This window comes from Rhamphochromis longiceps, linkage group LG13 (genome assembly GCF_057381845.1).
Source record: "Rhamphochromis longiceps isolate RC_006_pf linkage group LG13, R_longiceps_female_GT1.1, whole genome shotgun sequence".
Classification (NCBI taxonomy): domain Eukaryota; kingdom Metazoa; phylum Chordata; class Actinopteri; order Cichliformes; family Cichlidae; genus Rhamphochromis; species Rhamphochromis longiceps.
Genome location: NC_140569.1, coordinates 2,181,233 through 2,197,526, shown reverse-complemented (window position 1 = coordinate 2,197,526; position 16,294 = coordinate 2,181,233). Strand labels below are relative to the sequence as shown.

The following is a 16,294-nucleotide window of genomic DNA, read 5'->3' as shown; positions in this document are numbered from 1 at the left end:
ATAAAATGACCTTAAATACAAGTGCTGCAAAAGGATCAAGTGAATCTATAAAATGGCCTCAAAGAGAAGCCAAACCAAACGGGACACAAAATGTTCACAAAATGGGAAGAAAACAAACAAACAACAAAATCAGGACAGGGAGGCATAAATAAGAAAACTACCACACATCAGATGGATGCAAAGACACCAGATTCACAAGCAAAGTAAAAGAGGGATGCAAAATGATGACAAAGCCATTAGAAACCAAAGTGCTGACATGCAGAATTAGACAGGAGATGTTTACTCAAGTCCAAAGATACGAGAGATTAATGTGTTCACAGACCCCGTCTCATATCTGAACTACACTTTGTTGGTGGGACTCTGAATAAAGGACTTCTTTCACCATCAGCTGGAGCACAGGCTTTAAGGGGACATGAATCATGCATGTGTTTGCAGCCTGTTAAAATTATGCTGGCATGACAGAGTCAACAGGGCAAAGCTGTTTCTCAACTTTACACCTATCACAAAGAGCCGATGAAGAGGAGGCCCTGCACGTGAAGAAGATGCAGATCAGCGTGTGAGGTCCAGAGCGGTGAGCGTGTCTGAACATGCCGACAAAACAAACTGCAGAACAGCCACAAAGTCAAAGACAAAGAGCTTCTCCTTGCAAACTTAGCGTGCTCACTGTGAGTCCACAGCCCTAACCAAAGATTATCTTAAGCTTCATCTGAATCAGAGGACGCCTCTTCCAAAGTCACAGCCTTCAGTGCCACAGCCGCTCTCATTGTTCCTGATGTTCCACAGGAAGCAAGAGCAGGAAATGTTATCCCAACCAGACGTCTTATTTCTGAGCACATCGACACAAACGCTGATTCAAGCCTCGCGCTAACGTGTTGTGACCCAACACCAAAGAGAGGTGGATTTATTCTACCCTAGAACGGGATGCAAAATTACCACACAAACTCAAAATAAACAAAATGATATGTTACAAAAACAACAGGGGATGCAAAATGAGCACAAAGTGGTGCAACTCACAAATAAGGGGGTTGCAAAATAAAGATTAAACCATGAAGCAGTAGAAATGAACAGATGTTCCAGAACTATGAAAACAAAAAGCAGAAATGCCAAATAAATAATAGGATCCAAAATAATCAAAAAAAAAACTTCACAGCAACAAAAAGTTTCACTGAAACAAAAAAAAACATTTTTTCTATGAAATTATTTTTCTTTTGCAGAGTGAGGAGGCAGTGGTTTGTGGACTCACCCGGATCGGGCCGGATTGCTCCCCGTCTCTCCCAGTGGGCTGGTCTCGGTCGTCCTGGGGTGAAGGGGGAGCACTCCTCCTCCTCCTCCTCCTCCTCCCAGCTCCCCTTCCTCCTCCTCCACCTCGGGGTCTCGTGCTCTCACCTCGCAGTGAGCGCTCACCAATAATCCCAGCACCAGCACCAGTTCTCCCACTGCCGTCATGTCTGCATCTGTGTGGCTCACGCGCCAGCCGGTTTTAAACAGCTGGAGGAGAGAGAAGGAGGGGGGGGGAGGGAGGAGGTCACGCCTCCTGTTTCCTCTGCAGGAGGAAAGGGTTTAGTCACGTTTCCCCTCCTCCTCCGACCGGCTCCAGCTCTGTGTTTATAACGGATCAATAAATGTGATCGACACTCTTTCATGCAGAGACATTTTCAGTTCATTTAATGTTTTCTGAACATTTTTTTGCCCTTTTCTTTTTGTGAGTGAAAAGCTTTCTGCATTTGTAGCATTTTGGATTTATTTACCTGCTTTATTAAATACTTTGAGGTACTTTATGTCTTTGAGCCGCTCGATAAAAGGCTTCAGTGGGCGTTGTGCCTGTTGTTGCTGCTCTCTGTGTGAACACAGTACGGACAGTTTCACCTCCTTGTTGACTCCATTAAGATTCCTTCACTGACTCAGGGTCTGTGCTTGTGCAGAGTGATAAGAGGAGGGGAAATCCACCCGCCTCCTTCCTTTCTGTTTGTGCTGCAGCTGCTGTGAGTGTTCGACCTGAACGTGAGGACATTTTCTTTGAGCAGCTCCTTCAGGCCAAAGATTTTCATTTTTATCCAGACTGAAGCCGAACGTCCCTTCGTCTCTGTCCTGGTCTGTTTAAAACTTTGCTCCTCTTAAACTTTAGTTTGTGTGCAGTACCCAGCTGTGGCAGCAGAGGTCGCTGTTCCTGCAGCAGGACACAGGGCACTGCTGTGCACCTGTTTTATGCACATTTTTAGACAAAACTAAAATACAGAGAAATTTAAAATAATTAAAGTCTTGATCTTGGCTGAGATGTAGAAACTAAAACTCGATTTTTATTTTCATGATTTTCTGTTTAATTCAGTTTGGATTTGAAACAAACTCTACTTTAAAATCCGTTTAGTAGAAGCTGATTTTATTGGGATTTTTATTCGAGGTATGGGGCCTCGTCTCACTCTGACACTTTTATTTTCTCATGTTTGCAGCTGATTAAGGTGAAGTGAAGCAGGACGCAGTGACGGAGGCCGACCTGGAGCCGGAGCCAGGAGGGGGCAGCTGGTCTTCTGGGTGGGGATCGTTTCCGTGCATTGTTTCAGAGCTGGGGGGAGGAGGAGGAATGAGAAAATGAAGATTACTACTACTAATGAGGGATTGTGCACGTGCGGGCCATATTTGTGTTATCTGTGTGATTTATTGTGGATAAAATGATTTTGAGTCTTGTGGCAGCACGGTGGCACGGTGGTTAGCACTGTTGCCTCACAGCAAGAAGGTCCTGAGTTCAATTCCAACATCAGGCCGGGGTCTTTCTGTGTGGAGTTTGCATGTTCTCACCGTGTTTGCGTGGGTTCCCTCCGGGTACTCCGGCTTCCTCCCACCATCCAAAGACATGCAGCTTGTGGGGATAGGTTAATTGGATAATACAAATTGTCACTAGGTGTGAATATGAGTATGAATGGTTGTCTGTCCCTGTGTGTTAGCCCTGCGACAGACTGGCCACCTGTCCAGGGTGTACCCTGCCTCTCGCCCTATGACAGCTGGGATAGGCTCCAGCGCCCCTGAAAAGGATAAGCGGGAGCGGATGGATGGATGGATGGATGAAAATGATTTTGAGGAAGTGTGGTTTTCGTTGAGCTTTTGCTTTTTATGCTATTTTGACTCATTTTATTGTGGCTATTCTTTGTTTTTGTGATTAATACTCGGTCACTGTTGTTCTTTGTTCTTGTTTTTGCCGGTCCTGTCCGGCACTGTACTAATCAGAATTATTGCCTGAAGGCTAACAAAAAATTTCCAAATGTTCATCTTGTGGGATTCTTGTTAGTTGGGCTCATTTGTGCCACGTGTATTTTTTTAATGGTTACCTTTTTATCTGATGTTTTGATTCATTTTTCTTTGACGTGGGTGCTTTTTGAATGTTTTCCTGTGTTTTTCTCCCTGCAGTCTCTACTTTGAGCCCAGGCTGTGTGTTGCAGATGTGACCAGCAGGGGGCAGCAGCTCCATAAACTCTGCTTCTCTGTCTATAGATTTGAGTTCTGGGGAAACGTGAAGATTTCTGCCTCCTGTGCTGTCCCAGCTCGTGTTTGTGCAGAAAACGGCCTGGGGGGGCATTTCCTGCTTGCTGCGATAACAAAACAAGCTCAACAATCTTCTTCCGGCACATTAACTGCTCTGCCTCCCAGCCCACCAGCCGTTTACAGACCCCTCATCCCAGTGCAGAGGCCCAAAAAGCAGAGGCCTCTGACTCTGGAACGGTCTGAAGGTGAAACACGTCAGCTGATTCTGAGAATTAGAAATAATCGAACTTGTTTGTTTTACCAGCAGAATTTTCTGTGTGCAGGCTGCGATCAGCTGACCTGCTGCTCCGTGCTGTTAGCTTCAGCATGACATTTGTAACAAGGATGAATCACTAATGAGTTAATACAAATGAGGTATTAGGATATTGGGCTATTTTAAACTGGAGCCAATGGTCAATAATCAATAAATACACATAAGAAGACGCTTGTGCAGGAACCATGTAAAGGAAAGAAAACAGCTGAAAACAGGCTTAAAGTGCACAAAGACGACAGAATAATCTTTTAGCTTAGAACAAACAATACAGAGTCTCCAATTTCAATTATGTTCTCCTCCATTGAGCGGGACGCTTCAGTGGAGGAAGGTTCTGACACCCAGCCGTCCGTTGACTCGGCATTCTTTTAAACCCAAAAAGGGTCACCTGACCGGTATTAAATAAAAACGGCCAATAAGAATTCACAAGAATAATGCAAAGATGTCAGTCAGTTTACATTGACAAAAACCAAAAACTCAGGCACACATTGCTGGGTCCATGACACGTGGGATTATTATTATTGAGCAAGAATCTCCGTACTGTCAGTGAACGCACCACCAGGACATCCTGGTTCTCAGTGATCCATGTTTAAATGATCGTTAGTCCCAGATCCACGTTCACTGGATTTACTGTGATTCAGGTCAGACTCGTGTGTTTGCTTCAAATACACGAGTCTGAAACTGTGTGTGTGTGTGTGTGTGTGTGTGTGTGTGTGTCAGGTTGAACTGAAGATGTTGAGTTAAAATTAAGAGTCGTTGAGTTTTTGCTGTCTTTGCAGAAACATGCAGGTCACCACAGCTGTGAAAATATAATTAACACAAACAGGCATGTGAGAAACACACACACACACACACACACACATCAACCTGGTGGGTCTCAATTAGCCGTCAGATTCCTCACGGAGGTTCAGTCCTGAGCTCGTCGGGAGGAAAACATCATGAGACTCGATGACTCACCCATGAGCTTTAACACACACGCTGGACTCAACCAACCAAACTGAGTATTAAACATGTTAATGACACTCTCAGCTCCACTGAGCCATCAAACTTCCTGTCTATGACTTTTCACATTAAAACTTTAATGTTTTAATGTTAATCTTTAAAAGCAACAGCATGCGTGACGCTTACAGACCCCAAACCAAAAAAACAGCATTTAGTATTTTTATTAAGAGCGTCATCAATAATCCACTTTGCCAATGCTCCCACTGAAGACTGAAATATGAGTCATAATTACACTAAAAAGTATTTATTTCATTGTTGTGGTGGCAGTAACTCAGTGACGTGTCTGTGTGTTTGTGAGTTGCTAACGTTGTGTTGGAAGTATTTTCCAGTCCATTATTCTCTGTTTCATCTGGATTAAAGAGCCCTTTGTCTGTCTGTGTCCTGAAGGCGAGCAGCTGAAGCAGTGTGAATACAAACATCTGTGATATCTGATCCAATAATCACGCTCACTGAAAAGCACTTCAGCTACATTTAACTACACATCTCAGTTCAGTATTTAGGGTTTTTAGCTCTGCTGGGATTCAAATTCAAGCAGAAGAGGACGGACACGCTGAGCCGACACGAGGCCACACCTCCTGGGTCTGAAGGTTTAGGCTGTTTGTTAAGACGTGACCATGTTATTGGATAATGCCCAGTAAGCTTGGTGATACCTGCAACAATCAGCTGATTTCTGGAATTTCACTCACCAAAACTGGAGCTCCGCCTCCTCAGATGCTCTGTGAGTACAGTGACTCACAGCACCGATATTACTGGTCACATGATGTCACTAAAAACTAGCAGACAACTAGCAGCTACAACCACCTGTGCCACCATTCACCTGTCACTCACAGAGGCCACGCCCCTAATAATGCTAACTTTAACTCAGCTGAGTTATAAAAACATTGTCCCTCCATACAGGTGTTATAAAGGAGGAAGTGATCCACAGAGACCAAACAGTTTGTGTACCACGTGTTTCTGATGGAAGGTTTAACATGGGAGTCTATGGGGACGGACTCGCTGCCGCCCTCTGTCGGACGTCAGAGGAACTGCAGGTTTCATGTTCTTGTTGCTGCTTGGCGGTAAAGAGAGATTTGTCACTAATAACAGAGACGATGCTGGAAAGTGATTTGGTGTAAAATGTTTTTGAAGCATTTGTTTCTAAGAGGCCACAAAGCTGAAACCTTTTGGACGTTTTATATTTGACATATTGGAAGCTGATCAGCTGTGAATAATTCTTCACTTCTGGTTAAAAGTGTGATTTACAGGTAAACAAAGCGCTGCAGTCCTTTCACTGATGATCAGAAGAATCTGCTTCTTGCTCTCAGGTCACATTTCCCAACGAGGATCAATGACACAAACCATCAATAGGCGTCTTTGTGCAGCTATTAGAGAATTCTTCATGAGAATCAATAATGTATAACATTACTGTGTACGCCTGTGTGTGTGTGTGTGTGTGTGTGCGCAGAGCTGATGGTCAGCATCGATCACTACTGTTGAGAAGACAGCTCTTATCGCCACGGTAACCCACAACAGACAGTGCTGCTGATGAGCCTCGCCCATCAGTGTGGGGAAAAACATGAAATAAAGTGCATCTAAAAATAGCTCGGCGCCTGCAGTCAGCCAATAAGAGAAGAGGTGAGGCAGCCAAGGGTAAGTGTGGGAGAGAGCTGCGAGTTCTGCTGAGTCACGTTCGGGTTCGTTTCAGAGGACGAAGGTGATGAATCCACTCCTTCATCATTTCCTCTGCCACGTCCTCCATAAACCTGCCAGACTCGCCGCGGTCGAACGGGACTTCCACATTCACCACACGACACCAGAAAGCTCCAGAAACATTTCGATCATGGTTCTCGCCACCTTTGACCACCAAAAGATAAAAGTTCAGGTCTGCCAATTTCTAAAGTCCAACAAAGGCCTACAAAGTTTGGTAAAGTTGTGAAAATGAGGGGTGAGGGTCCTCAAAGCCACTGGTTCTTTTTCATTTGTTCTGTAGCTGCGTGTTCACTCACTGTTTAGGTGTAAAGTTACGTGGTCGGCTTTTTAAAGAGTCGTCCTTCATGTTAAAGAGAGACGACGAGTTTCTGATGACGATAACTCGAGGCATCACGCGCCTCAGTATTGTACCAGCATCATGCTTTCACACCACATGAGCAATGACAATTTCAACCCGATCTTTGGGAGAAGCTGAGATATTACAGTTATTCTTATTATATTTATTAAATCTGTAATTCAGGTCAGTTTTATTAATAACGCAGCAGTGCACAGCAGTTTTATTCTTTGAGAAAAAGGCCTGACAGTGAGCTCTCAGAGGTGGAACATTACTCATTTCTTTCTTATGTGGACACAACACTGCTGAGTGCTGCCCCTCGGCAGGCTTCCAGAAGTTGGCCAACCAGAGGAATGTTGCTTTTAGGGAGGGAGGGCTTAAAGAGACAGGAGGTAAAACAGCTCCCAGAGAATGAACAAGGCCCAGCATCAGATAAAGAAGGATTATTTTGAACTATCAGTCATGCAAAGCTGTTTGAGTAAAAATACAGAGATGGAGCAGATCCATCGCGAAAAGATCCCACTGCTCTTCTGACACACATTAAACACATGGTACAATCTATAATTTATTCCAACATCTTTACACACACACGCACACACACACACACACACACACACACACACACACACACACACACACACACACACACACACACACACACACACACACACACACACACACGGCTGGTCTAAGTGGATTAACCGTGTCAGCATGCACACAGGGACCATGTTTGATGGAAGAAGCTTTGAGCTAAAAATAGAGGACGGTGAAGTTGGCTTTGTGTTTTCTCCCAGTGTCCTCGTCTCATCTCACCATTAAAGAAGGAAAGATGGAGGCTGGCTTCCTTTAATCTGATTGGAGGCTCTGTTCAGCGCTCAGCAAACAGCAGCTAAGTGATTACCTTCTGCTCCGTGTGCAACTGAAGTTTTCACTACAGCAGATAAAATGTGGCCCCAACCAAAAGCTCGTGAGCTGGAGAATCATTTTATATGTCTGATAGATCTGATTGGTTCAGGGAGGACTCTGGTCTCCTGCAGCTGTTAGAAAGATGACCAAAGGAAAGGTCCAAGAGGGTGAACAGCACAGCAGAAGTTCTCAAGCTGAGACGTTCTCGAATATCAGCTCTTTGTTGAGTGAATCCTTAGCATGAAATCCTGCAGATATTTTGATGGAATTTCCACATTAATGGAGTCGAAGGCACAGCTACAGATGACGGGGAGCCTCCGCACACTGTTTCACTCCAACAGTCCAATAAACAGGAGTCCTTTAGCTTTAGTTACCTTTAAAATCCTGAGCCTGAGTAAAGTGACAGTCCTGAGATAAAGAATATTATATTTCACGTGTTTGTGGGACATCGTCATTACTCAGTTTCCTGATTAAACCAAGAATCCTCCAGACCTGAAAAAGGAGGAAGTACCAAAGCCGATGTTCCTCCGCTGTCCACGCGAGGCTCTGAAAGCCAGCCAGTCCCCACAAACCCCCATTTTAAAACATCTAAGCCAGTTTTTAGCCCCTGCAGGTGTTTCTGAGCAGTAATGTCTCTGTTGTGTGTTTCAGTCTGAGCTCCAGGTCTGGGGACATTTATGGTTTTAGCATTTTCTCTGTTTTCTCCTTTTCCTTCTTATCTCCGACTCACTTTTCTCCTCTGTAGGCTCCACTGCACCACATGCACATCCACATGCACAGAGCTGTTTGCACGTATTACCCTCCCTCCCTTTCTCGTAAGCAGCCCTCTCTCCTCACGTGCCCTCTCTCCACCCTCTCTCTCACTTATGCATTAGCAAGAGGAACAGATCCCAGCAGACGAGAAGAGGCGAGGCACCCGAGGCAGACGGAGCAGCAGAAGAAGACAAGCAAAGCATCATGGACGTTTTCAAGAAGGGATTCTCCATGGCGAAGGATGGAGTCGTCGCCGCCGCCGAGAAGACGAAGGCCGGAGTGGAGGAGGCAGCTGCCAAGACCAAGGAGGGGGTCATCTACGTTGGTGAGAGGAGATGGATGCAAGTAAAATTAGATTTGTGGTGAAAAGAGGAAGAGAAAGACGAGGACGGAAGCTGCATTTAAATAATTTATCATTTAAGAAGAAAAGATAAAAGGAGGGACGGGTGGAGGACAAATAAAATCTGAAAGAAAGAAAATATGATGAAAAATTACAAACAATCACAGCACTGTGAGGAAAGGAGGAGGCAGGGGGAGGGATAAAACAGGAAGTTAAACTTTAGTGACAGATCAGGGAAACACAATTCATCCCGACGCTGTGCATGAAAGATGTGGGAAGAGAGATGGAGGGATGAGAGGATGAGGGGGATAAAGAAGAGAAGCTTTCATCTTTCTGCTGGAACCCGAGCGATGGATGGACGGAGTGAATGTCAACACCATCCCTCCATCTTTCCATCTGCAGATTTAACACAGCGTCAGGATGAATTGCACTTTTCTCTCCACTTCCTGTCGTCCGTGTGTTTCTTTTAATATTTCAGGATTCAGTTTCTGCTCCAACTTTGAATTTCACTCTCTTCTAAAACTACTTTGCACTTGAAATTTCACATTTCCTGGTGGACAGTGGATGAAGCATGGGCGGAGGACGAGTGAAATCCAACACCAAAGGACAAACAGCAGTGGACGGAGACAGACGCACCCACTCGTTTCATTCATTCACCACCAAAAGTATATCCTCCATCTCTCCTCTTCTGGCTGTTTGTCTCTTTCTTGTCCCTTCTTCATCCCTTCCTTTCATTCATCCCCGTTTGCTGTCGAATTTCACTCGTCCTCCTCGCATCCCTCATGATGGGGAACAGACCGAGGGAGAATAGGAAGATGAGGGGAGGTGGAGGAAGAGGAAAACACGAACACAGTGTACAGTCGAGTCTTAATAGCTTACTTACAGCTGGGCTACACCACCCATCAGGCTCCATGCTTTAGGGCGATGCCTGTAACGCTCTGCCTGTTGCCTTCATATTAAATCATTATGAGACGTGAGATTGAGACACAGACATCTGAGCCTCTTAATGCGTGTTTTGTTTGGGTTTCCACCGACGTGGAAACCAAAAAATGAGAGATCATAGCAAACATATGAAACAGGAAAGTACCGCCGTGTAATCCGTTTATTTCAACAAAGTAACTGTATTCTAAATACCACCTTTTAAACAGTAACTGTAACAGTATACAGTTACTCATATTTAGTATTTTAAATACTTAACGGCGGCACATGTACTCTGTTACTCCCCAACACTGAGTGGCATTTGTTTAACACCAGAACAACAGACTAATGGAAAGAAAGAACTGAGATTTCTTGTGTAGAAAATCAAGGAGGGCTGAGTGGAGGACACTAAAATCAAGGAGGGATGAAGAGAGCGGGCGACAGGAAGCTGAATGTTCAGTGATTTAAAGTGCAGCTCTTCCTGATGGATCGCAGCTCCGGTTAGCGTAACCTGTCAGAACGACGCTGCGACCGGATCCTGATCTGCTGCTGCAGCACGATTTCATCCGTCCACTTATCCAAAGCAGGTGAAGCAGGTGAAGCAGGAGTGGCGAGGCCCTCCCAGGCACGAAGACACATTTAGTCCCTCAGACGAGTTCTCACTCTTCTTCATCCAGAGACTCTCGGTCACTGCGGGGATGTAGGTCCATGCATGCCAATTCATAGTTTCTGAAAACGTGCTTGTTCAGCATGTGGCCAAAACACAACCAAAGCCCCGCCCATTATGACCCTTTATGGTGGATGTTACCTGAGGCAGTAATCCGGCTCACGCCCGGCTGCAGACGGCGCCGGTTCATGCTGAAGGTCGTGTGAAGAACAGAAGACCATCATCTGCATTCAGAGATCCCCAGATTGGATCCTGTCCACGAGCAGGAAGGGTCAGAGATGAGCCCGACACCTAATCACACCGTGCTCACCTGTTCAGCAAGCTCAGGCTTTCAAAGTAAAAGCTTCTGACAGCTGAAGGATAATTCGTCATCTGTGGGGTTTAAATGTGTGTGCTGTTTGATATTTAATGACATTAAAGCAGCTCTGCCCTGTTCATTCAACTGTTCTTCTGTTCAGCCACAAACCACAGCTCATGTGGGGCGAATAAAACCAGGAGCAACAAGCAAACGTCTGTTTTTAAACGTCCAGACGGAGGCTGACCTGGTTTCTACCTCACAGATAAACTGAGCTCTCTGAGTTATTCACTCATGTCACCCACTTTGCGCCCAGGCAGCCCACTCTCTGCTCTCATTCCCCTTGTTTTGTTCTTTATTAACATTCTGGGGACGGCGCGCTGCCTCTGATCAGACAGCGAGGTGGACGGACGACTTCAACACTCGGCATTCTTCTTCGTGTTGTTTGGAAACGATTCAGACTCGGTTGTAATTCAGCCAGTGGGCGTCGAGCTGCTCGGACATGTGACGGTTCGCAGTGAACGGACTCTTTGTCTGTGATTCGCTGTCGGCTGATCTCACACAAACACCGTGGAAACTGTTTCCCTGCAGCGCTGATGTTTGAAGCTGAGGCTGCTGCACGAGCGCAGTTACAGGAAGGAAGACGCTCAAAGATGCAAAGATGATGCATAATTAACGAGGCTGCAGATTGGCTGCTGTCAGCGAATGGCCTTTTATTCATACCAATAAACAATCATCATCCTTTATCCATGCAAAACAGCTGAGTCTGATAATGGTGCTTTTTCATGAAACAGATTAATAGATTATAACAAAGGTGAAGAGATGAGATTTTCTGTCTGGCCGCCTCTAACAGCTGTGGCCTGATTCTTTGAAGCCTTTTTAATCGTTGGAAACAGCAGGAAGGGTTTGAAATCCAGACTCATAAAATCGGGTCCATGAACACGGCTGTGATTGTGCTGCTGCGCTGATGTGAAGAACGAACATTGTATGAAGCATCAGCAAAGTAAGCACTGAGAAGCCAGCGAGAAAGTCTCCAGCCACTGTTGGTGAATCGAATCAACTTGATTTTATTTATATGGCACAAAAACAAACAGTGTTGCATTCTGCTGGTTTATATTGTACAGTAAAGAGAAAACCCCAACAAACATACGAGCGAGCACTCGGTGACAGCGGAGAGGAAGACTCCCTGTTAAGAGGAAGGAACCTCCAGAAGAACCAGGCTCAGGGAGGGGCGGCACGGTGCGGAAGAGCCAGAGAGGAATAATGACCACACAAACTCTCTGCTTCTGATTTATGCATTTCTCACGAAGGTTTTCTCTCTTTTTTTCCAGGAAGTAAGACGATGGAGGGAGTTGTGACAGGTGTGAACACAGGTAAAGCACCTGCAGTGCAAACTGCACTTACTGTACTGAAGTTATGCAATGGTGGAAGCAAGAATCGAAATCATTCACGAGTTTGTAAATTCATCTTTTTCTCATTTACTTTAAAACGTAAACAATAAAAATAGCATTGATTTCCTGTCTCCCAGTTGCTCAGAAGACGAACGAGCAGGCTAACGTCGTGGCCGACACCGCTGTTTCTGGGGCCAATGAGGTTGCCCAGGCAACGGTGCAGGGGGTGGAGAATGCGGCAGCGGCAACCGGATTCGTTAGCACGGTGAGTGACGTCAGCTGATTATAAATTTTAAATATAAACGAGAACTGAGGCGTCTCGTTTCCATTTTTGCTTTTGTGTTGTTGTTATTTTATTTGTATAACCTGGGGTTTGTTTTTCTCACATGTTACAGATAAAGGTTATACTTGTATTATACAATTATTTCAAATTTCTGTTTTTAAGTAATTTATTAGCTGGACTTCTACTTTGCACATTAACAAAATTACAAAAATATATTTCTAAACCGAATTTTGAAAGTCGTGACAGAATTTTGGAGACTCACATAAAGTGTGTTTCATTATATTCATGACTACTGAGTCAAAGTCATGTGTTCAGCATTCATGCAGTAATTATTCACAGTCTGTTTTTTGTGTATAACTTTTTTTGTCCTTTGTCATTTCCAACTCTCTGGTTATTGGATGTGAACAGGAGGAGGCGGAGCCAGTGCCTGAGGAGGTGCCTGATTGGTTGAGGGGGAGGGGTGGCATGGCATGAAGCTTCTTGCCTGATTATCTGACATCGACAGCTTCACGAATCAGACATTTCAGATCAGAAAAGACCAGATGTCAGGGATTTTTTGGACATCAGTAAAATATCATTTCCTTTAGATAAAGTCCTCCTACTGTCGCTGCGTATGAAGTTAAAACAGACAAATAAGGTCCTGGACAAGGAGAATAACAAAATAACAAGCAAAAACACTGTAAACTTAAAAGAAAAGAAACCAGCGAATTTACAGTAAAACAACCAGCAGATATGTGAAAATAAAACAAAGGAAAATGAATGTGGAAAAGGAGCATGTTTACAAGAAAAAAGTAGAATCTAGAGAATTTGTTTGACAGCCTTAATGATCCCTCTCCGACCTTTCGTTTAATGCTGACAGGCGCTCTCTGAGAGCTGGGCTTGATTTAAGCGGTGTGGGTGCTGTGACAGCGGTGGCAGTATGGAAGTATCAGAGGGAATCGAACAGCAATCTCTGCTCCTACGACACAAGAAACAAAACCTGCATGAAGGGTGTTTAAGCAGAAAAGAGGCTGACGATGAATAACAACACTAACAGGAAACGGCTGCATGATACTGCTCTTTATTCTGTTAACCACAACTGACAACTCTGCACCCATGAAGACAATGACTACATGTAACTTTGAAATATATTTCCTGATGTATCGCATCATATGTAGCCATGTTCTCTTGAGGAGCCTACAGAAACCAAAGTAGGAGCTGGAAATGATCACAGATGATCTCAGCAGGTTGTTTACAGCGACTAACACGAGTTTTTCTTTCGCCTTTGCTCAACTTTGGCTTCGTCTTACTTTTCTGGATTTCTGAACGCCTTGCTGTGGTTCTGATTGCTCCAAATGAAGTTTCATTTCTCCCAAAAATAAGCAGCTTAACTTCTATTTACATCTATTTTACATCAGCAAACCTTTAAAGTGGTGTCTCAGAGTCAAACCACAAGGAGATTATTCATGTCATTAGTGTTGTGTTAATGGCTTCTGTTTTGGGGAGAAATGCAGCTTTGTATATGGACAAATTTGCTGCACTGACCTCTTTTCTGTCTGATTTGTAGACTGAGCTGCAAAAACCAAACGCAGGAGGAGAACAGACTGAACCAGCTGAACAGTAGGTGAGAAAAACCATGAAAGAGCGGTGATGCTGAGTTTCAGCTGCAGATGAATCTGCAGAGTTTTGGGGAAGCAGGATGATAATGATCCTCATACGATCAGAGTGCGTTCGCTCTATTCTGCAGAGTTGATTGCACTTCCTGACAAAGCCCTCCCCCTCGTAGTTAATCAGTCTCATGTCAGCTGTGTCTGACTAGCCGAAGATGCAGGTCAAACTGCTGGAGCGGTTCACTTTTAGATCAGTTAACTCGTCTAAATGCAAACATCCTTTTAAACGACAGAGTCAGTAGATAACAACACCCCTACCTTGGTTCAAAGATTCTTATCGGACATCCTGATGGTACATGAGTGAGCAGATGAAGGATCACCTGCTGGTGCTGATGGCGCACATCTGTAAGTGTCTCAGCTCAGCAGACCAGCACTTACTGCCCTCTGGTGGCATTTCTGTGCAGTACACTAAATGGTAAATGGCCTGTATTTGTATAGCGCTTTAGGACCCTAAGGACCCCAAAGCGCTTTACACATCCAGTCATCCACCCATTCACACACTGGTGATGGCAGCTACACTGTAGCCACAGCTGTTGGTGTGAAAGCCCACAGCCCTTCAGGTTTCACATTGCTCCTGTTAGCTGTAAATAACAAACATGGCCCCAATAAGACCAACGTGGTGCTAATCATAAAGTTTCTGTGCAGAGAACAAGCAAATAAACCAGCATGAAGCTGCCACCAGGAGGCACAACATAATTATGAGAACATACAGAAAAGAAAAGCTGCTCGGTGATGCGAGTCACCAGGAAAGATGCCCACAGCTCAGCATCAATACAACACAAAAATGATCCATTACAGGTCAAAAGTCCTTGATTAAAATGTCCTTTGGATATATGTGCTGCACCGTACCTGTCACAGGTAAGCTTCACGTCAGCTGACCTAACTCACCTGCTTTAAACAAAATGTTTCTCCTCTTCATTTGGTTTCCCTCAGACTCTGAACTTCCTGCCGTCACCGAACGAGAGAAGAAGAAGGATCTTCATATTTTATCTGTTGCTCAACCTTTGACCTCTGACCCCTCATTAACCAAGAGAAACCCTCCTCATCACTCCCCCCGCGCACCATGGTTACGCCGCCTTCGCTCATCATATACACTGTCGGTTTAACTCCACACTTTCATCTGATTGGCTGTTGTGGACCACAGGTTTCTTTTGGGCTCCGCCCCCTGACAGAGGGCTACCTGAAGCCTTATAAATGCACGTGGCTTTGCTGACACACACACTGAAACGATTAATCCACACACACACTTCCTGTATGTGTTGCTGATTTTTAACAACAAAATAAAAATGTTTTAACATTCTGAGCTTCGTCGTCTTCAGTGTCACAAAACGTTGATTCGTTCTTGTTGTTTTTATTCAAAGGATTTTATTTTGCTTCATATTTTATTCACCTGCTGTGGAGCATTTTCATGTGTCCGCAGTATTCCCGGGACGGTCTGAGGGGGAACGTTTGTTTCAAAAATGAATTTTGATTTGCTAAATTTAAAACCAAAAACACAAACAAACAAAAAGACTTGAAAGACTGGTGTTTGTGTGTCGTCACTAAAGCAAACGTCTGTGTCGCCCACAGACACTCAGCTCGTGTTTTCCGCCCGCGCAGACGAGCTGATGAAAGGATTTTTCAGTTTTTTATTTTGGGGCTCAGAGTAAACATGTGCCTGATTTCCTGCTTCCTGTCAGCAAACACAATAAAACAACTCTGATTGATATCCAGTAGAATATCTTTTACTTTTGCTGACGCTGCAGGTTTCTGGTTCTCATCTTCACCCGGGTGTCACTCGGTCCACCGTTAGAAAAATGATGTTTATTGTAGGACTCAGAAAGGAAGACTCGCCGTATAAACAGGAAATGCTTTGAATTTAAACACAGAATTCGTTATTTCGATGCGCGTGGCTGTTGTTGTCCTGGTTTAAAGCCAGTGCTAAAACTATGCGATGTGTAAATTTTCACTCTTTATGTTAAATATTTGATTAACTAGTGTTCATTTTAAAGTGATTCTGCGTTTCCGTTAACAGAGTTGCTAAAATCGAAACACTGTTTCTAGTCTAAATGTTAAAGCTGCCACATGTGTGAGGCGCTGCTGCTCCTCTGCAGGGCCGCCGAGCTGCTGCAGCGTCACCCAGTGTCAGAAATGCGCAGCAACAAGCTCGTCCTGCTGTCGGGAGGAGAGCAAAGCTTTTTGATTCCTGTCATCATTTAAACTTTTTCCCCAGAGCGATGAGTTTCTTATATTAACCCTCAGAAATCTGACGTCTGGTGTCTTAACATTAAATCAGCAAATTAT

The 16,294-nt window shown here is 44.5% G+C and overlaps 2 protein-coding genes across 4 annotated transcripts in view; one reads left to right on the top strand and one right to left on the bottom strand.

Moving 5' to 3' along the window:
• Positions 1 to 1,461, bottom strand: part of mmrn2a (multimerin 2a) — a 29,192-nt gene extending 27,731 nt beyond the window's left edge. For both annotated transcript variants that reach the window (XM_085427751.1, XM_085427752.1), the window contains exon 1: positions 1,244 to 1,461. In XM_085427751.1, coding sequence (XP_085283877.1) covers positions 1,244 to 1,446 — 203 coding nt within the window. In that variant the 5' untranslated portion in view covers positions 1,447 to 1,461. The remainder of the gene's footprint in view (positions 1 to 1,243) is intronic.
• A 7,138-nt stretch (positions 1,462 to 8,599) lies between these two features.
• On the top strand, positions 8,600 to 15,309 carry sncga (synuclein, gamma a). Of its 2 annotated transcripts, XM_085428416.1 has the most exons (6): positions 8,600 to 8,793; positions 12,020 to 12,061; positions 12,217 to 12,344; positions 12,771 to 12,797; positions 13,909 to 13,965; positions 14,945 to 15,309. In XM_085428416.1, exons 1-5 carry the CDS (start codon positions 8,673 to 8,675, stop codon positions 13,963 to 13,965), a joined length of 375 nt encoding a protein of 124 aa, XP_085284542.1. In that variant the 5' UTR covers positions 8,600 to 8,672; the 3' UTR covers positions 14,945 to 15,309. The 2 variants fall into 2 exon arrangements, with proteins under 2 accessions (XP_085284542.1, XP_085284543.1); XM_085428417.1 differs by lacking the exon at positions 12,771 to 12,797.
• The last annotated feature ends 985 nt before the right edge of the window (positions 15,310 to 16,294 follow it).